The 23407-nt window shown below is 32.4% G+C and overlaps 5 protein-coding genes across 7 annotated transcripts in view; 1 reads left to right on the forward strand and 4 right to left on the reverse strand.

The window, feature by feature from the left end:
• LOC123015049 (protransforming growth factor alpha-like) overlaps window positions 1–9880 on the reverse strand; it is a 76398-nt gene extending 66518 nt beyond the window's left edge. Inside the window, exons 1-2 of the mRNA XM_044414480.1 lie at window positions 9657–9880; window positions 841–885 (exon numbers count right to left, since the gene is read on the reverse strand). The gene's annotated coding sequence lies outside the window, so the exon portion shown is untranslated. The remainder of the gene's footprint in view (window positions 1–840; window positions 886–9656) is intronic.
• Window positions 9881–11835: 1955 nt separating this feature from the next.
• LOC123015306 (probable ribosome production factor 1) lies at window positions 11836–13047 on the reverse strand. Its single transcript, XM_044414990.1, has 4 exons — window positions 12842–13047; window positions 12568–12792; window positions 12102–12520; window positions 11836–12050 (listed from the first exon to the last, which is right to left on the reverse strand). The coding sequence occupies exons 1-4, from the start codon at window positions 13016–13018 to the stop codon at window positions 11873–11875; spliced, it is 999 nt and encodes a 332-aa protein (XP_044270925.1). The 5' UTR covers window positions 13019–13047; the 3' UTR covers window positions 11836–11872.
• Window positions 13048–13160: 113 nt separating this feature from the next.
• On the forward strand, window positions 13161–15291 carry LOC123015305 (retinoblastoma-binding protein 5 homolog). The gene is made up of 8 exons (XM_044414989.1): window positions 13161–13341; window positions 13392–13819; window positions 13866–14047; window positions 14100–14219; window positions 14272–14465; window positions 14512–14786; window positions 14835–14970; window positions 15126–15291. The coding sequence occupies exons 1-8, from the start codon at window positions 13323–13325 to the stop codon at window positions 15206–15208; spliced, it is 1437 nt and encodes a 478-aa protein (XP_044270924.1). The 5' UTR covers window positions 13161–13322; the 3' UTR covers window positions 15209–15291.
• Window positions 15287–17011, reverse strand: LOC123015307 (mitochondrial import receptor subunit TOM40 homolog 1-like). The gene is made up of 4 exons (XM_044414992.1): window positions 16676–17011; window positions 16363–16625; window positions 16084–16313; window positions 15287–16031 (listed from the first exon to the last, which is right to left on the reverse strand). Exons 1-4 carry the CDS (start codon window positions 16824–16826, stop codon window positions 15704–15706), a joined length of 972 nt encoding a protein of 323 aa, XP_044270927.1. The 5' UTR covers window positions 16827–17011; the 3' UTR covers window positions 15287–15703.
• A 397-nt stretch (window positions 17012–17408) lies between these two features.
• LOC123015303 (ras-GEF domain-containing family member 1B-like) overlaps window positions 17409–23407 on the reverse strand; it is a 30846-nt gene continuing 24847 nt past the window's right edge. The window contains exons 2-9 of one of the 3 annotated variants that reach the window (XM_044414988.1): window positions 21848–22580; window positions 21507–21566; window positions 19868–19966; window positions 19488–19783; window positions 19034–19439; window positions 18838–18981; window positions 18585–18787; window positions 17409–18534 (exon numbers count right to left, since the gene is read on the reverse strand). In XM_044414988.1, coding sequence (XP_044270923.1) covers window positions 18288–18534; window positions 18585–18787; window positions 18838–18981; window positions 19034–19439; window positions 19488–19783; window positions 19868–19966; window positions 21507–21566; window positions 21848–22573 — 2181 coding nt within the window. In that variant the 5' untranslated portion in view covers window positions 22574–22580 and the 3' untranslated portion in view covers window positions 17409–18287. The remainder of the gene's footprint in view (window positions 18535–18584; window positions 18788–18837; window positions 18982–19033; window positions 19440–19487; window positions 19784–19867; window positions 19967–21506; window positions 21567–21847; window positions 22581–23407) is intronic. The other 2 variants (XM_044414986.1, XM_044414987.1) reach the window with 2 other exon arrangements.

Here is a 23407-nt window from a genome sequence, read left to right on the forward strand (position 1 = left end):
CCCAGTAAATAGCCTCGAGGAGCACAGCAATGCTAACAAATCTAAGCCAATCATGTGGGAATTTTAGAAAGAGTTCGAATATCCTTCAGACGACGATGTCGGCCTGCATGGAAAGGGAAAGAGGGCACTTTGAACATCTTCCGTAAAAAACCCTTAATTTTTTAGCCAATTCGATAGATCTGTTATAATTGTCGAAATGGCAACACCAAATTATTAAATATTCCGTATTGTTTTTTTAAAAAGAAAATTGACCTGTTCGTGCTTTTTGGTCAAAACAAAATATTTTCAGTTTTATGAAATAAGATTATTTTATAATTTTGCCGCACACTGTACACACTGAAATTCTTAGAACAATCATAAAGTTTTCATAAAGTATTTCCTTTATATTAAGTTGACGCATTAAATACAATCACATGACTTACCACCAATCCTCAAATTGATAATTTCTAATAGCGTTTTTGAGTGTTTTTTTTTTTCTCAAACTTGTGGTGACAAAAGCAACGAGTATGTACTTTAAATAATTGAAGTACAATTACGAGTAGATTTTAACTGCTCAAATCGAAAACAAAGCAGCTTAGGCTCTTTGTTTGATTTGTTATACTACTAAAATTATAATTTATCTATTTTTTTTAGTTCGTTTGACTTGCATTTATTCCTGAGTACCAGTTTTCATAAAAGTGTGATATTATTTTGTTGTTCTTCAGGTAAATATGAGCTTAAGCAACTATGTAATAATCACAAAATCTATAGATACCTAATTTGCATGTCGTTTACGACTAATAAGTTAAGATTACAATTCTGTTGCTACATATGAAAGTGATTATAAAAGAACGAATATACCTCGTAATGATGCAGTGATGTGCTCGCCATGGTCTTGTCGATTCTCTGGAAATGAAAAAAAAAACTAATTAGGACATGTAATCATAATAATTAATACGGAAGATTCAGCGTGTGATAATGATAATTGTAGAAATTTCCTTCACGACATAACATAAAGTACTACTACTTCTTTAGCATAATTGGGTAATGACTTGCTTGCATCATAAATATTTAAAGAATTATACCGCATTATACCACTTACAGATGTATTATCACATTTAGCATGCACTTAAACATTGTCATGAAATAAAATTAAATACAAAATTCCTGTCTATGACTCCAAAACATTCGACCTCGTATACTCGTAGTAGACGTAATACGTAAATCGTACGACTTAATATTTTTCCTTTTTTATTTGCATTGCATATTGGTGTCGTGACTTATCAATAGCCGGTTCCCTCCACCACTCGCACGATTAATAAGGGGTGAAGTCGAGCACTCGCATAATCGTCAGGTCCTTGCCACCGTTCATGGGAATGTGCACGCACTCAATGGCTGAAACGCCGGACTTTATCCCACGCAATCGGGAAGACAATTCGTTATTACTATTATTTTTAGTTAAAAAGGCGCAAAACGGGTAAACACTTCAATTTTTTAACGAACCAAATGGACGTTAATTATCATGTAAGCACCGAAATGTAGTTCGACTCAATAGCAATAATTACTGAACCTTCCGCTCAATAATGAGCCCTACAATTTTCGCAACTATCTTAAACACGCATTCTTTCTTATCAGGTGCGTTCCAACCAGCAGATGGGTGAAATCTACAAAAATGTATTTTAAATCTTTACTACACTCGAGTCTGCATGTTAAATAGCACCTCAATTTTAAAATATAATAATAATAATAACGAAATTTACATTCCGCTCTCCACAAACGTTTCAAAGAAATAGTCCCCTCTCGTTCATGAAACAACTAAAGCTATTTTTTTACAATTTGGAAAAGTGACTGTGTTACCTTCAACCATTTTATTTTTAAAACCGCCCAGTTACCCTCAATTTACCACTTATTACTTTTTTTTAATTTCTCTAAAAATGTGTACTTTTTTGTTTCTGAAATCGTTCGTAAAGTATACGAAAGAGCCCATAAAGTAGCACTTTTCCAAACATTAAAGTCGAGATAGTAACAAATAACTAATAAATACTGTTTTTGTGACACGAAAATAATAACGATTTACTTTCTGATAATTACATATTTTCGCGTTATTGTTCCAAAAACTAACGTTATTTTCAAAGATTTACGACCGATTTACACTAAACGAATTCGTTTTAATTTAGCAGATATACTTTTCAGTTCTCATGTTCAAATATGTTGACTCATAAAACTCGACAAAATTAAAATTACAATTTATATCTGTGAATGTTAACCCTTGCTATTTATAGCGGTAAAATGAATAATAATTTTTAGAACTATTTAAAAGTATTCTAATGTGCGTCAAGTAGGTTGAATAAGTCTAAATTCGTCTTTATTTTAAAGGCCGATTCACTATAAAAAAGTGTCATTTATGTCATTTAAAACAAAATTAAACACAACAATAATGTTAAAAATCTTTATGTTTGCTACCCTATGTTAATTACGTTGTTAATTTTAATTATTTTTTGCTACCAGGGGTACACATTTATTTGAAAAATAATTTTAGGGAAGATTGAAGTTAGGATTATTTGAATTTTTCTCATACTTGCCACCTTAAAATCAATGCTGTCAACGACTACTTCCATGCACACTAATATAATAATATGAGAACAATTTCAACAATACTTTTCAACTTAAAATCACAGTAATTAATTTATATTCGTTTCCGAGTTTCAAAAGTTAAACATTTTTACGATACCAAAATGCAGAATGTCGCAACTTAATAATAATTATTGCAAACATTATGTAGTTAAATGTTTCCAGTGAAATTACCTATGTTAACCGAAAACTCAATATGAAATATTTTCGAGAAGCAGCTTCAAACACGCCTTTTTTCTCTGAAAATTAGCTACGCGTTTTCTGCATTGTCGTCAACCAATTCCTCATAAACTTGACACTGTTTGCTCTTTGATAACACATCATAGGTACTCCAATCCAAATTCAAAACGCAAAACGATTACAGAGAGTATAGAAAACGAAACACCTGCCTTATAATAAGAATTGAAGGAGCTTAACCATGATTGTGGCACTCGCCGAAAGCGGCGCCACCAGCCCATGAAACCGCAGCTTACAGCAAACCACTCCAACCTGGACCGCTCTTCTTTTGTTTTAAACTAATGGACCAAGTAAATGCTGATTTTCTGAAGCATAGAGCCAAGACACCGGTCGCTTCCGAATTCTCTATACAGTCTGCCTTGTGATGAACTATAACAGTTCGGCTTTAACGAACCGTGAGATAATAATCACAGCAAAGAGAAATATAAAAAATCACCATAGTATTCAGCTGTCCAAAATAACTGCATTTAAAAATCATTTCGTAAACAACAGAAGAAGACAAACGGTTAAACAACTTTAATTATAAAATCAAAGGCATTTCCTCAATTGATCTAAACAACATGTGCAAGCAGTGATGCGTAAATAATTGTTTTATTGATATATCCTCTGCACACCTTTCAAGTTAAAGTATTTACCTTTCTAAAACTTCCTAATTAATACAAAACAAATTTATCTCAAACTATTTATTTAAACTGAAACCATAAATTAAAATACATATTTGTCAAGCAAACATTTTTATATAAAGATATTTTAAATTTTGAAAACTGCTATTTTTTTCTCAAAGTATAACGACTTTCATAATCTAATTCTGTCATGGAAAGAACATTAAACTGATCTTAAAAAAAATCAAATAGGAGTATTTTTCACTAAACATTGCTATTGCTATTTTTCCTGGTCAGTTTCAGTGTATAAAAAAACTTTAGAAATTATTATCCTTGAAAAGCCAGGACCAGCCGCAACCCAGCAAACAGTGGCGTATTGCGGTGGTGTCGAGGACTCGAGGAGCGGCTAGTTGATTTATATCCGGCCCAGATATTGCCTCCATCATTATACCCGCCGTTGGCGAGCACCTACCATATTGCAAAATCTAAAACACGCGATATAACTAACATCCCCGACGGTTTTCCACTTTGATCTCTACGATCAATTAAAATTAATAGGGTATGTATTCTTTGTTGTGCGGAAAAGGAAAAGGTGCAGGTCTTATTCACTCATAAAAAACTAAAAGTATCATCAATCATAGACATCATAACACAATTACGTCGGTGATTTCAGGACTTACGCCTTGTGCTAAACTAGGCGTCGGTTCTACAGGTGGCCTACTTTTTCAAATTAAATTAACTGTTTTTTATAATTCTTCCAACTTACATACTCATATTACACACAAAAATTTTCGGAAAAGCATATATTAATAGTTATTTTTGTTACAAGTGTAGTTATTTAGTAGTTAACCTGATTTCGTGGAAGATGGTAAACACGACAAAGTTCTGAAATAAAACCATTAAATTCGTCGCGACGTTTCAATACCTTTACCTTTTGACTGTGCCATGCCTCTCATGTTCAGCCAACGAAAATTCTTCGCCTGAAAAAGATATAATAAAGGTATCGAAACGTGGCAACGAATTTAATGGTTTTATTTCAAAACTTTGTTCTGTATACCATCTTCCACGTTAACATATTTCAAGGACAAGCATCACAAAATGGGTTATTTATTAGGTAGTTATTAATAGTTACTTTGTTACAAGTACCTAAATACTCGGCTTCGCCTCGTCCGAAAACAACAACGATTCGTCCGCAAAAACGTTGGAATAAAGCGTCCGATTTACACTCAAACGTGTTGAATACAACATTTTCGAATTAGACTCAACAAGGCTTAAAGTTGCTTTAAATCTGTTAAAAATAATCTGACGTTTCGTATTGAGAAATGCCAAAACTTCCTTACACGGGAGAAAAACCGTAAATTTTGAGAGTGTCGAAAAATAAAACATTTTTTTGTTAAAGCTTCCACTAAATAAATTCACACCTCTTATTAACTAAAAAAATTTCGCCACCACAGTAACCAAATTTATTTTTTCATCCGGAAAAACTGTATTTTAGGTACGGGGTACCCAAACCAACCATTTTACGTACTATTTTATTGAGTCCGGAAAAGACTTATTTTAGGGAGTCATATAAGTCCCTAAAACAGCAATTTTCGGGAGCGTTTAAAAAAATACTTTTAGATATGATACAATGCCTTTTTTCAAAACCGATTAATATTTTGAAATATCAAATTTTTGGAAAGGTAAAACTTTTTATACAACCAGAGCTGGAAGCTATATTTTAAATCTGGTAAATACTTTATTATAGGTAAAAGCAATACATGTAATATTATTAAATAAACGCAAACAAGAATTGATTTAATATCCTAACGTGAAGAAAATAATAACGATCAGTTACATGGTAGCAACCCTCGTGTTCATCAATTATTCTTAATAAAAAATGTTTCATGCTCTGCGCCTATAAATCTAAAACGAATAAATAAAAGGGTGGTTTTTGCAATCTCGTAAAAACCGAGTTATAAAAGTACGAGTTTTACTCCGTTATTAGTGACTTATTACTTTCAACAATAATAGAAGCAAGGACAACATGCTAGTCGGAAAATGTTATTAAGAAATTACTGACCCGATTTCATCTACATTTTACCAAATTTTGTAATCTGTATAATTAACTCATGCCCTAAATCTATGAAATTAGTGTAATAGTTCGCTAAAAATAATAAAGTTCATAATAGTAATTTACGTTTCAAGTCCGGTAAGTTAAATATTATAGTACGAATGAGAGATATCGAAATGATCATAAAAGTATGAAAATGTAAATGTCATTTCCTGTTGAATAATAATAATAGCTCATCGAAAAGTTAAAAAATCCTAACCATCCCATACGAATTCAGTTGACTATAGGGTGTTTATAAAAGAACGTATGTATATATTTACATAGAGTGTTTTGATGGGCATATCTCAAAATAGTACGTTTAATAAAATGTCAAAACATTTACTATAATCTATCTATCTAAAGAGAGTAAGTAGAAGGAAAAATATTTAGTAATGTTCTCGAAAATATTGTGTATGATGATTTAAAAAAAAATGGTTTTAATCAATATTTAACCTGTGTTCAAAAACAGTTAAATTGGTTCATAAAATTTTCACAATACTTTTAATGTATGTTCTTTTATAAACCTTTGTATTATACAATAACGATTTCCGTATTTAAGCTAAAATCTTATAAATTTCCTATAATTCTAAGAGTACTTTAGACACAAGCGGAATGAATTTTATTTTACTCGTATCTTTATTAAAACATTATCGCATCACTCCTATAATCTACACTCGAGAAATCAATAATGTGATGATAATACATTAATGTGCTTCCTAGTGATATTAGTCGAAAACTGTTTTTTAATTGTGTATTTTGTTCTTACCCATGATATTTGTGACGACAAAAAACGAAGTGTTTTTCACAACAAAATAAAATTTTATCTTTTCGTATAATCTAGTTTACACTATATGATATTAGATGCAAAACGGATGTTCGCGTAAAAGTTATTGCAATAATTATGTTTATCTCGATAGTATCGCAAATATCTATTCGTATCTATTTTTAAACCATTCAGTTTCCTCTTAAAACAAACAAGTCATACCTTTTTGATAAAACGTAACAATATTCATGAAAATCAATTAATAGCCTTTTTTCATATAACAATGTAACAACAACTCAATCATTAGGCTGTAAAATTTTGTTGAAAAATTCGCAATATGTATTAAATATTTGAAAAATTTTTGGTTTTATATTAAAAAAAAAATAAGTACTTAAATGTCTAATTAAAAAGTGTTAATCGTTAATACAAATTTGGAAAATGGCTTAAATACATACAACCTTTATCAGTTTTTGTATCCATTCACAAAACACAAACATAAAATATCATAAATGATATGATGTATAAGGATTTCTATAGTAGTACAACTAGTAGGTAAGTACTTAGTTTCATTTCCAAAATTATTCCACAATAACTTTCCACGCAATATCAAATTGACAAATTAGGGTCAAATTATGAAAAGTGTAAAGCAATGTCATGTAGACAGCATATTACAAAACAATAATTTTCTATTTCAAATTGGGGATATGAGATTTCAAATACGAATTTACGAAAAATTTAACTTGATTTTTTGAGATCTAATTTAGAATCAAATAAAAGATCAAATTATTATATGCCATGCGCCACCAAAATTTGCAATCAAAGTGGTCTGTGGTCAATAAAATTTGCTAGGCTGAATAATGTAAAGACAGAATATGTAAAAACTATAGCTCTATACTATTCAATATAACCGACTTATGGTGCTATTCTGTAAAAAAAATACGTGCTATAGCGCTGTAACTCTTTAAGCTATCGACTATAAGTAAAAATCGAATTCTCTAAGGAAATATTTCTCTATACCTAAAATTCTATAAGCTTAAAGTCTCTATAAAGTTATGGCGAGAAATTTGCTGACCGTAAAGACTTATAGTCTCTATAACGATATATTGTCATAGTAACAATGTCACTCCTCAATAATTTATTATAAGTACTTCTCTCCATATTTCGCCAGTGATGCTAATTTTTGTTCTCTTATAATTATTGTTATCGTGTAAAGTTAATAATAGGTACATAGTTCAGTGATGGATCGTAATAATATTGCACTAATTGCATTATATTTATTATTAAATGAAGAAAAAAGAAGGTAATTTTGTGGACAATAATGAGCTTCTTACTACAAAATCTTTAATAAAAAGAGTGTCTATTTAGAAAAAAGTTATTTTGTAAAAGGTACAAACAAGCAGGTTTTATGAAAATCGGTAATAAATTTTTGTGTAATTTATTAATATGAGCTCAAAGTTGATGCATTTTCTAAATTCTCCTTCGGCTTTAGTTTCAAAATTGTTACTTCTTCAACTCGTTCTTCAAAAACGTTGCAAACAATCCTACTAATTTAATTACGTTTTTTTCTCTTTGATGTTTATGTTGTATTCTCATTTATTTCTTACTAAAAATTAGAGAATGTTTAGCAAATTTACATTACAAATTGTGTCTAAATTTTAGCGGTAGTCTTTTTCTGACTTTTCGTCTTCAAATTTCCAAAAACTGTTCGCGATACTCAATTTGTTCCCGTTTTTGTGTTTTCATTTCTAAATTTTTTTGCTGAATGCCATTTTTTATTAATTAAATAAAAAACTAGAACTGCCAACATCCAAAAATTACCATGAATAAATTTGTTAAGACTGTTTGACATTTCCACTTAATAAAAAACAGACTTTAGGGTAATTACAGCGCTATAACTCGAATGTTTACATAGACGCTTAGAGAATACCAATTTTGATACGATTCTATAAGGACTTTAAAAAATTTATATACAGAGCTCTATTAGCTATGGAATATACCAGCTTATAGACTATAGCAGATTTTTAGAGAATAGCCTAATTAATTTCAAAGTTACAGGACACTTTAATCACAGGTTCATGGTCTATTAATCTATTATAAAAGAAGAATCTACGTTCTGGATGATCTCTGTAGTGATAAAATAGCCAAAGAAATCCACTATTTAAAAGAGAAAATAAATTTGAACAGTGAAGACTTTATATTTGAGGCAGAGTGTAATACCATATTTTCCAACATTTTTAGATAAATTGTTAATAAAAAAGAAAATACACTAAATTGATTTATGTCATATTGACTTTTCCATCTTAAATGGAATCTTAAATCTACTTATTTTGGCCACTTAGCATGGTCAAATTATTTTAGAGTAGTTATACAGTGTAAATAATAGAATCTGCACAATTATTTTACCAAATCATTAAAAGCAAAAATACCAGCGGTTGGGTAATAGCAAGAAGAGTATTTTATGCGGCATATTTAAATATTTTTGCTTCTCCTTTAAATTTAAATGTTATTGATCGATTTCTAGGAGTGGTCGACATTAAGCACATTTATCCTACCATAGGATTCTGAACAAAATAGATTTATGAGACTTTGAAATTTGGTTAGTAACAATGACGAGTGAAAAAAAACAGCAGATGTAAAATGTGATTTGATATTTTCTCTATTTTATTCGGTGTTGTAAACATAATTAGAAAACTATAGACCACTTTCACCATGTTTAAAGTATGGTACAATTTGAATCCCATTGCAGCAAATTGCTTATTCTTATTGGATTTTCAGTTAATTTTCTGAAGCCCAAAACTGTGACATCCAACAATTTTAAACATGTCTTAGCTTTCTTTATCTTGAGATAGAATGTTCATTTTTAAAAGGCGTAAAACTTTTGCATAAAAAAGGAAATAATAGTACGTTTACACATGATATTGTAAAATATCCCACAACCGTGGTTATACAATGTTAAAATATTTATGAGCATCGTAAATAATAGCAGAATAACTACTTAAACAGGTGTACTGCAAAGCTTGCCTTATATTACGGTAAAATCTAGCCAAGCATTTTTAAAACGTTGCGCTGGACCTGCTCGGTAATCGCAATGAAACTCACGTGTACACCTGTCAGAAGAACTGGGTAACTCTTTAAAGGTTATGTAGCAAGACAAAACAATAATTGTTTACTTAATTCGAAACAAATAGCAAAAATAACAACAATAATAAACATACAACAATAAAAATAGCAAAACATAAAAGTACCACCAGTGACAAATCACAATAATAAAACGACAATTTTCCAAAGAAGCTCATGAAACTTGGACAAAGAAATTCCAAGAGTTATTTCTAAACAAGATTTAAGTACTCACCTAATTTTTTGCTGTTACTTTCCCTTTTCTTCAAGTTTTAAATAACACTGCAAATAAAAGAATACAGCAGTAATATTTATGGTAATTTTAGTAACTGTTTCGTAAACACTACGTTAAAGTTAAACCGATTTCACGTTTTTCATGACGAGTTGGAGTTCATTCAGAATTGTAACAAATTTTCTTTTAATAAAAATAGTTCGAAGTGACAGAAAAACAGACTAAACCACGCCATGTTGTTTTATTTGAAATAACTCAACCAATGCCCTCTACCAGCAACATGTCAAACTTTCAACCACGACGTAGTTCTTTCAACATACGAGAAATGTCAAATAATTAATAACGATCCTTTCTTATTGTTTTATAAAAAACAATTTTTAATCAATTATTTAGAAAAAAAATGCATTCTTTTATTAGCAACTTATATTCAGTAATGAGGTAAATAACAAACCAATTTTTTATTAATTATTTTGCTAATTATAATTCATAATCAATAATAATGTATGAATAAATTTCAAAGATATTAAACGCGCTCATTATATTTTTATTTGCATTTATTAATTTACCTTTCATCCACCAAATAACCATCAATTAATTTTAACTTTAATTGGATAATGAGCCGCATAACACATTCAAATAAAAATTAATGGATTCATAAACAGTTAAACACTTAAACGGTTTACGAGTACAAGAATCATGTTTAACAGTCTTAAAACTTAATTAATATGTATTTCATTATTTTCGATATTAGAAAAATTAAAAAAAAGTGTTTACATCACATGCAAAAGGAACGTTGATATTATCGTTATTGTATACCTAAATAAATTATGGCAAAAATAAGAAAAAGTATGCGTACCTACCTACCTACACTCACAAAGTCACACTATAAAATAAAATCTAAAGGTTGTTGATTTTGTTTTATACCAATGTAGAAAAAATCGATGCATTTAATAAATATTTATATCAATGTTAAACACAGTACTGTATTTTTTTAGTGAATAAATAATGTGTCCGCATCAAGATAAACATATATTTCAGTTGACCCTTTGATTTTTTTGACCCTGATGTAGCTCCAAGTTGTGCGAATGTTAAATGAAAAACCATAAAAACTTAGGTTGTTAAAGTTATTTAGATTTTATCCTAACATTTTTTCAAAGATATTATAAAATAAATAATACAAATTTTACAATTTCATATGAATAACGTGAATATACGCCATAACTTCTACATCCATCACGTTTAAAGTGTTTTATCTGAATCTGCATCCATTTTGTTTCAGTGAATTTTGAATAAAATAAGATTAATTACCAGTAGAAACTAAACTAAGAATTTTTATAGCAATTTTATTTCATTTATGTGGGTGATTCTCCATTGATATTTCCATAAAATAGTGAGCACGTGTAACCAGAACGTTTGTAGTTTTATGAACGAAAACTGATTGCGATCTTTAATGGCTTTAACAGTCAGATAAATTTGATTCATTTAAATGGCATGCTAAGCGAGAGAACGATAAGCGATTCATATATTTAATAAAAAAATTAAAAATGTTAAATGACTTAATTAATATCTAAACAAGAATCTAATTATGTACAAGTAAAATAAAATTAACGTATTAATTTTCTAGTAAAGATCACGAATAAAACAATCATTGAATATTTAATTAAAATAACATAAAAATAGTAGTAAAAAGGTGAATTATTAAAAAATAGTCAAAAAGTATTTTTTAAATGGTGCGATGTTAAATTTTTTCGTTCTTAAACAGAAATTAAGACCATTGATACTACCGACCTTATTATTGTGTCACTATTATCGTGTCATGCAATCGCTACGCATTTTTACCACACAATTTACAACCACTTTTTAATTTAGTGACAAAGTGTACAGCTCTTTCCAAAGCGTGAGAATAAGTTACACCATTATTTTACTGATAACAATTCATATGCATACACGTTCGTAAGAAACCACACAAGAAAGACTTGCATACAAAAATCGTTGCTCTAACTCTGACTATTAAAAGTATTCTTTATACCACTTTTTTAGCCTATAATTTATATTATATTTTGCGCCAACAACTGCATAAATAGTAAAATTATTGCTGACATAAAAAATAACTTTAGCAATAGCCGAGTTTATAACATAAAAAAATATAACATTTCCAGTGTATTCAAAAAAAAAAACAATCTGATGCCATACATTTTTTTATTACTTCTACAAATAAATTACAAGAAAAACTTTCTCCTGCTAGTTTCCATGGCATGTCTCCGTCCTTCAATAATCCACTCATACTGTCCATACTTGCTATCAAATGTGCCTTTCTGTAATGACCTCAACTTCAAAGTAAACCTAGGTCCCAATTCCATCAACCTCGCCTTTTTGCCATCTTTATCAAACTCATACCTAACACAAATAAATTGTATTTTGTAAAACAAGAAAATTAGTCACACAAACCTGTAATGTCTAAAAAATATATAGTCACGTTGATTATGAAACGTGACCGCTCTGCGCCCCACAAATTCTGGCTCGTAGTGAAACAGTGCTCCCAACATTCTTCCAACTGTCATCCCCAATCTTGTTGAAAAGTTATTCAAAATGACTTCAGGTCTATGGTCATTAATGTCTTTGTGATTTTTACGCAATTCTGTTGTAATTTTAACGTTGGAAAGTTTGAAATGCGCTGTAGGACCGTTGGGTAAATGAATAACAAGTAATCCATCAGGCTCATGGCGATTTTCATTAATGACGAGAATATCAGTATAATTTCGTTTTATAGCGCTCGTGACAATTTTTTTCACACCTGACCTGTTTCTGTACAAGGAGACTGAATTTGGAATGATTCTAGTCAACTCTCGGCCAAAAATTCGGGTTTTCTGCAACAGTTAAAATAGAATTTTGCGATAAAAACATACTGCAATACCCGCAATGGATTATCAGCATAAGTGATAAGCACTTTAGGTTCGTAGGACTGTTGGTAATACTCGCTGAATTCGTCGTTGTCAAAATCGTTTCTGACCAATTCATTTTCTTCAGTATTAACGTCCTCAACTGTAGTTTCATCTTTTACTCTTAAAGTTTCAAGTGTGTGCGGTACTTTTTTAGGTCCACCTTCCCTCTCTCGTTCTTTTTTCGCTAATTTCTTTGCCTAAACATCTCGAGTTTAGAAATACTTAAAAGAAAATATAACCTCTAACCTTCTTTTGTTCCTTTTTTGTTTTCTGATATTGTTGGCTTCTTACTAACTTATTTTTAATGTGTGAATATTTGTTTTCGTTGGGAAACAATACTGAACCACTTTTCGACGGTTTTAATTCACTTTTTGATTCTGGTTTTTCTTCTTCAACCTCCACGTGCTTGCCTTGTGCCGACATTTTTTCAAAACTATTTGACAGCTTTTGGGAGTTTTGTTTAATAATGTTGGCAGTACCAAGCAAAAGACCAAATGAGTATTTTTCTTAAAACCTGAACAAGCAATTTGAACACTTCGCAGGCCAATTCTACCGAAGCTGCATTTAGTGATTTTTGTACTATTTTTGACAGACTTGACATCCCAACTGCAACAACAAACAACAATAATAATTTATTAATTTTTATGTTTAAACATTCTTTTATCATGGAAATAATTAGGATTTAGAATTAGACAGCAAAGTTATTGCTACACCCTTTATTTATAAGATGAATTTAGAATTGTTGGGTAAGTTCACTATTTTTACACAATGCTTTATTTTCTAACCAAAATTCTAGAATCTTTTGGGCAGAACTACCCTGAAGAATTCGACGGCACTTTAGACTCACTCTCAATCGCTGTAACATGTGCTTTTAACAAACGCGGGACACTTCTTGCAGTGGGTTGTAACGACGGCAGAATCGTAATATGGGACTTCCTGACGCGAGGCATTGCAAAAGTAATATCAGCTCATGTTCACCCTGTTTGCAGTATCAGTTGGTCGCGAACTGGCTACAAAATTGCGTCTGCATCAACAGATAACACTGTCTGTATTTGGGACATCCTTTCAGGAGAATGCGAACAGAAATACCGCTTTCCATGCCCAGTTTTAAAGGTTCAGTTTGAACCCAGAAGCATGGAAAGGCTTCTTGTGTGTCCTATGAGACATGCGGCGGTTTTAGTTGACACAAATGGAGGACATAAAGTTTTACCAATTGATGAGGATGTAAGAAAAAAAATTGTTTTTGTCTCAATACAGGACTTAATTTTAGGGTGACTTGAATATTTCTGCTTCGTTTGATAGAAGAGGTGATTATGTGTACACTGGTAACGCGAAAGGGAAAGTCTTAGTTTTGGATTCAAGAACGTTGGAAGTTAAAGCTAGTTTTAGGATTATTTTGGGAACGTCAAGTGCAACCGCGGTGAAAAGTATTGAATTTTCAAGGAGGGGAGAGTAAGTATTTTTTTCAAATTGCTTCCATTTAAAATTAATTAAATTTTTGTAGCTGGTTTTTGATAAATACAGCAGATAGAGTAATCCGTGTTTATGACAGTAAGGAAGTTCTGGCATGTGGGAAGGACGGGGAACCAGAACCTATCCAAAAATTGCAAGATTTGGTCAACAAGTTTGTTAAAATAGACAGACTGTCGGTAGAAATTTGAAGTAATTGTTTTTAGGACAATGTGGAAGAAATGTTGTTTTTCCGGAGATGGTGAATACATTTGTGCAGGATCAGCAAGACAACACGCGTTGTACATTTGGGAAAAATCAATCGGCAATCTGGTGAAAATTCTTCATGGAACAAAAGGAGAGTTGCTTTTAGATGTTGCGTGGCATCCAGTCCGGCCCATTATCGCTAGCATTTCTTCCGGTATTTTTTATGAATCTAATAGTGTTTTTAAAAAACATTTTGTTAGGTGTTGTAAGTGTTTGGGCACAAAATCAAGTAGAAAACTGGTCAGCATTCGCCCCAGACTTCAAAGAATTGGACGAAAACGTTGAATATGATGAAAGAGAAAGTGAATTTGATATAACAGATGAAGATAAATCAGTTGCCAGTGGTGGAGACGATAAGGAAGATACTGATATGGAAGTTGATGTATGTTCTGTTGAACCCGTCCCAGCTTTTTGTAGTTCTGATGAAGAAAATGAAAATACAGGTTGTCTTCAGTTTTTACCAATTGCCCCAGAAGTATGTTTTTCGAAAGGAGTTGGAGCAGTTATTATTGATTGATTTTAGATAGAGGATCCTGAAGATGCGTGGACGCCTGCTGATACTAATTTACCTCCAGCAGGACAAGGAAGCGGACCTCCACCTGCTAAAAAGAAAAAATACAAGTCTTATGATGTTGCTCTTGAAAACACAAGTGATGCAGGTAATTGTTCTGACTTTAAAAATACATTTAATTGTAATAATTTGGCATACAAATTGCAAGATTTATGGTGCTTTCATTAGTTGGCAGTAACGACTAATTTGTATAATAATAGCGCATAATCATAAAGTAATGTATTGTGATTTTTGACCTTGCAGAAATTCATCCATTACTCAGCAGCAAGACTAAAGATAAACAAGTGATGGGTGGGAAGAAGGCGGCAGGACGGCCTAGAAAATAATTTTTTAAATCTATCATTTATTACGTTTTATTTAGAATCAATTGTCTTTATTGTGCTGTCGTAAAATAAAAAGTATACTTTCAACAAAGTTTTTAATTGATTCTCTATATTACATGGCCTAATTTTTAAAATGTAAAAAAAAATAACAAAACTTATTTTTATAACAGGTTTCTCAAACACAATTAGGAACAACATGTTTGACGTATGCATATACACATAAATAAAATCACGTATGTGTCTTATGCACAACCTATTATGAAATTAAGGATCAAATGCATTAACAATTTAAGTTGTTATCTAAGTCTACATACAATCAAGTCTTGGAACAACTTCAATTTCTGGAAATATAAAAACAATTATGTATAGTATATACAAAACTGACTTCATTTTATTAATAAACGGTACAAATTAAAAAAAAATACTAAAATCCGCTTTCCTAGTGACAAGTTCAACGATAATTAATTTGAAATATTCTTTTCATTCAGAATTAGGAAGTTATCCAATTAGAATTCCAACACCAAGTCTAAACTGATTTTTGTTGTGATTCAAAAGCCCACTTAGAGCCAGTGTAAAAGGCAAAGGACTTAGTTTTTTTTCTAAAACGGCCCCCACGGACCAGTTTGAGTCTACATGCCCCTTAAATACCACTTCACTCTTTGGCAAATCAACTTGGTATCCTATGGACGCTACAGATTCCTGCATCCGCGGATTCGCTTCCAGTTCTACACCTATTTGCAACTGACTGCTGGCCTTTTGGTAATAACATAAATGGACGCCTGAGACACCCAAAGTTCCAGATATTTGCGTATTCTCTGTGGTATATCTAGAAACAAATAATGTTAAAATCGGATGATATTGCATCAAATAATTTGTACTTTGCTGCGGCACTTAAGAGAGCTATTTCTCCTCCCGGTATGGCTGGCCCCTTTTGATACGCAAGCTCAGAACCTAGGGCTAGTCTTGGTGTTACAGCTTGAAGGTAATGGAGAACCACAACTCCAGATCCTGAAATAATGTCTGGATTCGCCACTGTAACGCTGGCAGTATAGTCAGATCCCTTGTAGTTCATAGTCAATTGTCCAACAGTGAATTTTGAATTCTGAACCTACAATTTACAAATGAGACAAAAGTTGGCGTTTGTTTTGGAAAAGTACTTGGGCTCCAAATTTTGCTTGAATTTTGGAACATAATTGGTGAATAATTGTAGCATTAAGATTCCCTGACGGGTCTATGTCACCTAGTAGGATAGGATAGGCTTCACTGGGTGAAATTTGTTTAGTTCCTACATAAGTCGCCCCAAACCTATACCCACTAGGAGTAATGGAACTCATATTAATCGTATGTGAAATTTGAAAATGATTGCTAAGACCCCTCGTAAGCATCACTCTCGCTCCTTCGAAATTTGTCGGGAATATATCTAAAAGCGAGCGACTTAACTTGAAGGTTATGTCGAAAGTTACAACTCACTTTTGCATTTTGTATGAATATCTTCGAGAGGACCGGGGTTTTCAACTTCTTGGGGGGATCCTGAGGTGGATGTTTCCGTTTTGGTGTACGGCGTGGCCGATGGTGGTGGCGGCGGAGGGGCTGGTGATGAATAAGCGTGCACGTTACCCATTTTCTTCTAACATAAATTTCTTAAAAACCAATAGATTTTGGGTGGTTTGGCTATTTCAGTTTAATAATGCACATGTGACACCAAACGAATACGGGCCAAAAAGGGTCACTAAACGTGATAACGAAGAACCCCACACATTTTCTTCTCGGAAAAAATTACGATGACAGATAATGACAGGTGCCTATTTGATCGACAAAGCGTAGTACCGCATCCCTACCCAGATGGCAGCACCCGCAAAGAGCAAATTTCATGAAAATTAATTACCAATAATTAAAAATATACGCCCACGTATTTATGTTCATTATTTTAATCGTCGCTGTTATCGTGTTAATTCAAAATATAGTATAAATATGTAAAACATATAGAAGGTTATGCAACCAGTTATATACAAACCAACTACGATAATGACCACATTACAACACAAGTGCCTAACAACTTACGTTATTAAATACCAAATATACAAATACAAAATATTTGCATTTTGCTTCATGGTCTAATCTCTTATTTCCTTAGTTGCGTAAATTATTAATATTATAATCACACAAGGAAGTTTTAAAGTTTGGTGAGAATAAAAAACGTCCATTTAATACATAGTTTATACATAAAACAATGCGTACGATACAAATGATTTATACATTTTATAAATAACTACAATACAACATATAGTGTAATAATTAGCGATGCATTTTCTTACCTAGTGACTAGAATACTGATAGATTTAAGTCTTTTTAAGTTGTATAATATCCTATTTGCAGCGAGAGGCAAAGCATATGTAGCGAGTTCAGATTCTACATTGCAATTAATAAAGTAATCACATCTGTTACATATAATAAATATTTACCCATTTATAATAATCACATTACATTTACAATGAAAAATTGCATGGCATATTTTGCAACAAATGTGATTTTAGTGCAAGAGTTCCTGACAAGACAAATACTTAGAATTTAGATTAAATACTGTTAATACATTGGTCAAATATATTAAGTACATCATTACAAACATTATGTAAAAACACTGAGGTATAAAACATTATAAATAGGTACAAATTTTTCAAAAATGTTAAAGTGTGTGTAATATTTTTTTAGTTTTCGTGAGTTTATTATGAAAAATACATCAAAACTTTGCTCAAAGAATAAAAGGCTAAAGCAGAAGTACTTAATATAAAAATGGCAATTAGGTACTCATTAATATCAGTAATTTTATTAATACCGGAATCCGTGTAGGTACTCTAAAAATTGTGCATGTTTCCAACTAAAATTAATCGATAAAAAGCTAAAAAATCACATTAAATACTTTATATTAGGAAAATAATCACTTATTCAAGTATATCCGTTTAAAAAAAAGAAATCTATATCCTGTACAAAAACAAAAATAAAACTCAAGACATCAATTATATACAGAGTAGTTGCAAAACAATTAATAAAACAATATTTGTACATCATAAATAAAAACTTTCAGTTAGATCGCAGTGCTGTCTGCTTTTAGCGTCTTGCACCTTTCCTTCTCCTGGTTGTTCTCGGGAGGTTCGCATTCAAAACTGGCAAGAGCTAGTGCATTCTCATTTAAAATTGGTCCATGTTGTAAAACTGAAATAACTTTGGGGTCCTTCTCGAACGGACACGTCACCTGCTTCCAGGCCATGAATTCGGTGACCTGTTTCGCCAACTGCCAAAACTTTTCAAAATTTATATGACCATTTGGAAGTCTGTAAGTATAAATGTGAGAAGTTTGTAACTCACGCAAAGAAAAACTCACTTATTGGAACAACCTTGGTTAAGAAAATAAAGATCTTTAACCAACAAGCTAAAGAATGGAATCACGATTCTTTGACGCTGGTCTTTAGCGCCATGACTGCGCCACATGGCGGCTTTTAATGTGCTTCTGTAGCTACTAAAATTACTACTGGGGTCCATTTGGTGTTCAAGTATGGCAAATTTACCAGAATGGATTTTGTTCCACTGAAAAAATGCGTTACTCAGAGAATTGTACGTAAACAAACATGACTTACAGTTTTCTTCAGCCTTGAAATCGGTGACATATTTAGGCCAGCAATGATGGCCATCAGACTGTTGAAATTGCCAATATTGAAGCATTCGCGGCCTGTCTCAATCCAGTATTCCACAACTCGTACTCTTTGTTTTTTCTTCTGGTACTGGAAGCGCAAAAAATGTTATGTCACTCTCGGTAATTTGTTTAATACTCACTTTACAAACTTGTGTCGCTACAAAATAACTCAGTCTATTAAACCATTGCACGTACTGTTCCAGATTGTGCGTCTTTTTCATATCTTTGAATGAAGTTTCTAAATGTGGATTTTCCTTCGCGAATGCTTGCACAAACTCCTCCGGACCTATGAATGAGAGTCTTTCGAGTTCGACATGAGTGAGTTGCTGTGCAAGAATAGCTGGCACTGGACATACTTCCGAAATATCTGTACAGTTTTCATCTTGCGGTTGCGCCGACAAATCTAAAGTTTTTTCGTACTGTTCTAACGCGGTTAATCTCTGAAGAAGATTGTGTAGGAGGGACGAAACAATTCCTCGAATACTTGGATTTATAGCGCAACACTGTTGTGTTATTGTCCGGACATGTTGCATGACCCTCTCATCCCTTAAACCCATATGACAGTCGAACCAAAGCCAATTTGTGTAAACTCACCTAAAGTCGTAAGGGAATGTCTCGGTCCATTCTGCAAGCAATTGTACTAAATGTTCGGCAAATCTCGCCTGGCCGGGATGAGAACCGCCGCCATTGGCACTTCCCAATCCCTGTTGCGTCTCACATAAACTCCGTACTCTGGCAAGCAAATCGTGAGGCTTAATGAATAGGCGTGAAGACAATAGAAATGCAAATAAGTATGCCCTATCTGGGTAATAGGTGTCAGTCGGAACCATGTGTTGTATTAAAGCTTCAAGGGAACCAGACAGCAAGTTTCCATCGCGGTAGACCAAGGCCTGAGAAAATGTTGTTTTTGTTAAAAACATCACAGACTGCGTGATAACAACTTAGATAATCAATTTTATTAAATCATATCTTACATTATCGGGCTGCAAGGCGGTATCTGTGGCATTTTCCTGTACTGCCTCGCTGTTGTAGACAGTCGAGAAACTTTTAGTTTGAGGAGTTTGTGGCAAGCTCTGAAGAGAAGGTTAATTGTTAGCTAAATTAATCAAAAGCACAGCAGAGCAACGAGAAAAGTAAGAGGGGTAAATGTAATGAAAAACATGCAGAGAAAAACAACAAAACACTCGGTTATAAAATRCGAACGAAACAATACTTTCCCACATGTTGTTTTATTAATCTTTTCTTCAATGTGACAGAGAATTGATTTGGTGTTTGTCTCAACACTTGCTTCAATTTCATATAAATACAATGGAATAGCATTGACAGATACATATGAATATAAAAAATACATATGAACAAGATACATATTAAACAAAGATAACAAAATAAAACTGAATGCGCTTACAACCAAAATATCGTGATCTAGGTCTCGTTACAAACAATTAATGATGTAAAAAATAAATGGATACGTGTTTATATTTTTAGGGTATGATAAGTTATGCCAATAGTGAAAAAAAATGTAACAAAAGTTTCTTAGTTACCGAAATATACCGTGTTAAAAACACTATTAGACTTTAAAATTTTAGATAATTTGCGCTGATGACACCAATGTCGACCTTACATTTGTTCACGCAATTCCAGTCAATAGCTAAGTGAATCGATTTTCTTTATTTTGGTAGGGTTTGTTAGAATTTATTATTGAATTAAAAAAATAACAACATTTTATATGTAACTTATTTTTCATTTTTTTTTACTTATTATTGATCATAAGACTCGCCCTGTATGTTCACTAACACATTTTTTACAGTTTTACGGGTGTGTATAGCTTTGTTAAAACATTTATTTGATTTAAGGTTAAAGGTAATTTATGTTTTTGTAAAAAACTTAATATTGTAAAATTAATTTTTCATTCATGTAAACAAATTAAATGCAGCAGTTGCGGCTGAAAATACCCATGTATGTATGCACATAAAATAATAAGTGGAAAATAAAATAAGCTGTTTTCAAAATATGTGTTATTTTATTATCGGTTTAAATTCTTATTCACATGCGGTTTTAATGTAAAAAAAATTAAATTAAAACAGACCAAAAATGTCAATTTATTTCAAAAATAAAAAGGATATGTGTGAAGCACATCAAACGACTGCATACGTAATTTAACAAATTAACAAAAAGTCAGTTTACATTACCCTGATTCATTGGACCAACGTTATTTAAAATGTCTATATACAAATAAATTTTGATTACTTCACGTGTAGCGTATACTAACGGATAGACAGTTTTATTTCACATGGGTATAAAAATAAATTGATTATTATTGCAATAAGCGTTCTATTGGACTTTTGGATTTAGTTAAAAAACAATTTACTAAAACCGCAACCAATACATTCTTTATTGCACATAATTGCATCCATAATTCAGAAGACAAACGAAATGAGAGTTCATTAATCAAGTAAAGTGAATCAAGAGAAGATCATTAAAACTGACCTACATTTTTAGTTGAAAAATTAAGCTGTCTGGAATAAATGAAGCTTAGTAATGGAATTAATCAAAGAGCCGTTGAAGTAAACTCCCGGTTAAATTCAATAAACAACAAAAATAACCACAACTTACCCTTCTATTCGAACAGTCTTTTGGTGTGAGGTCGGAAGCGACAGTTCCAAATATTGTAGGCTAAAAATAAAACATGTGTTTTATTATAACAAGAATTGTAGGCGGTTTGGCAGGCAAATAACCCGCAACTTGTCACAAAAATGATTCGAATTCAAAACAAACATATCTGGACGAAAAATTCAAGCTAGATTTCACAACGCAACGGTGTTTGTTTATCAAATAAAACTTTATTATGTAAACTATGAATTTTTAACTGCAATCGCGACCTTGCTGGGCTTAAAATGCAATCAATTTAATAGCATCGCGAAGCGCAAACACCGCTTGAAAAAATCCATACTTACGGTAAAATCTTTGCGATAACCGTTACTTCCATTGAACGTGCACTTCCTGAATTGGTCGCTCACAAAATCGGTTTCGTCCAGCGAACTGAGCGAGTCTGCTGAGCTGGGTGTAAAGTCCGCCTTGTTGGTAGACGTGGAGTTGCTCAGGTGTCCTGAGTCCTTGCTCAGACAGGTTTTAGGTTTGTAGGTTGGCCCGTCCGACTCGCAGCTCGACGCGCTTGAACTTGACTCGAATTTGCCCTCACTGCCAGTCTCATACCCGTTGTTATCCGAATATTTACCATTTCGGGTGTATTTGCCGTTRAGGAGTTCTGCTGTTGGTATTATTTTAATCGGTTCGTAGACCTCTGTGATTGCACTGGTGTAAAAATTCTGTTCTTTCGTTTCTCGACTCCTCTCGTCGACGACCTTTCCGTCTCTCGACACTGTGACTTCCTCTTTGGTCACCGTCGTCGATTTGACGCTCAATGAGGTGTCTAATTTGACGGGAGCTTTCAGGATTCCCGTTTTGATCAATAGGGTGTTTAGGAGATCACAAGGCGGCACCTGGCCGGTGATTAACGCTTGCTTTATTGCTAGGCCGTCTCTGCCTTCGAGAGTTACAGGCATGCCGTTAATGAACAACACTTCTTCCTCTTTGATGGAAGACTTTTTCTCGCAATCGACCACTTTGGCACCCTTGCCGAGGATCGATTCGACTGTTTCCTGGATTTCCGGGTCGTCCATGTTGCGGCTAATTGAACAAATTGGGGATTGACGGTGACGAAGAACTATGACGGCTATTTCAAGAAGCAAGTCGCGACAGTAAAACACCCAAAACAATTGGATTTTGTTTAGTGAAAACACCAACGAACTTCATTAAGCCATTTAGAGTACGTTGACATTTTCCCTGGTTATAGTTTCAGATAATTTAACTTACTCCAAATCAAACACCAACGTGGATACCCTTTATTCGTTTCACATGAATAAATACCACAAATAATAAATATTTAAACTAGGTATTATCTAAATCAATATACATATATGTACACTACTTATGTACCTGAACACGTTATTATTATCACATTGTTTCTTTCTTTATGATTATTTTTTACATAACTTTAAACTTTCTAATTTGAAACAATTTTTTACTCTAAATAGTAAGAGACAGTTTCATAATAGAATTAAGGGGACTTTAAAATTAATGTTGGTTTAGAATCTGAAATATTACTTAAGAATCAGCACATTCTAAACCAACATTAATTTTAAAGTCCCTTTAATTCGATTATGAAACTGGCCCTAAGTATTACTTTTCGAACAATGTGGAACTTTTTAACTCATCAACTATGCCGTCAACGATTGCAATTTGTTGAAAGGTTTTATTGTTCATTTGTAGTAACTGAACACGCGGTAAAGGTCAAGTTCAAGAATTCCGCAGTATAAAATATTCGTGGGCAATATGTGAAAATTCCGAATTCACTATCTCCCAACAATTCATTAGCACACGTCATAAAATATTTTATCTACTAATATAATTTTAATACTTTCGCTGACATTCAAAACGCATAAACAAGTAGCTCT

The sequence above is a fragment of the Tribolium madens genome, unplaced genomic scaffold (genome assembly GCF_015345945.1).
Source record: "Tribolium madens isolate multiple individuals breed KSU strain unplaced genomic scaffold, Tmad_KSU_1.1 Scaffold_97;HRSCAF=244;Tcas5.2_LG3a, whole genome shotgun sequence".
Taxonomy (NCBI): Eukaryota; Metazoa; Arthropoda; class Insecta; order Coleoptera; family Tenebrionidae; genus Tribolium; species Tribolium madens.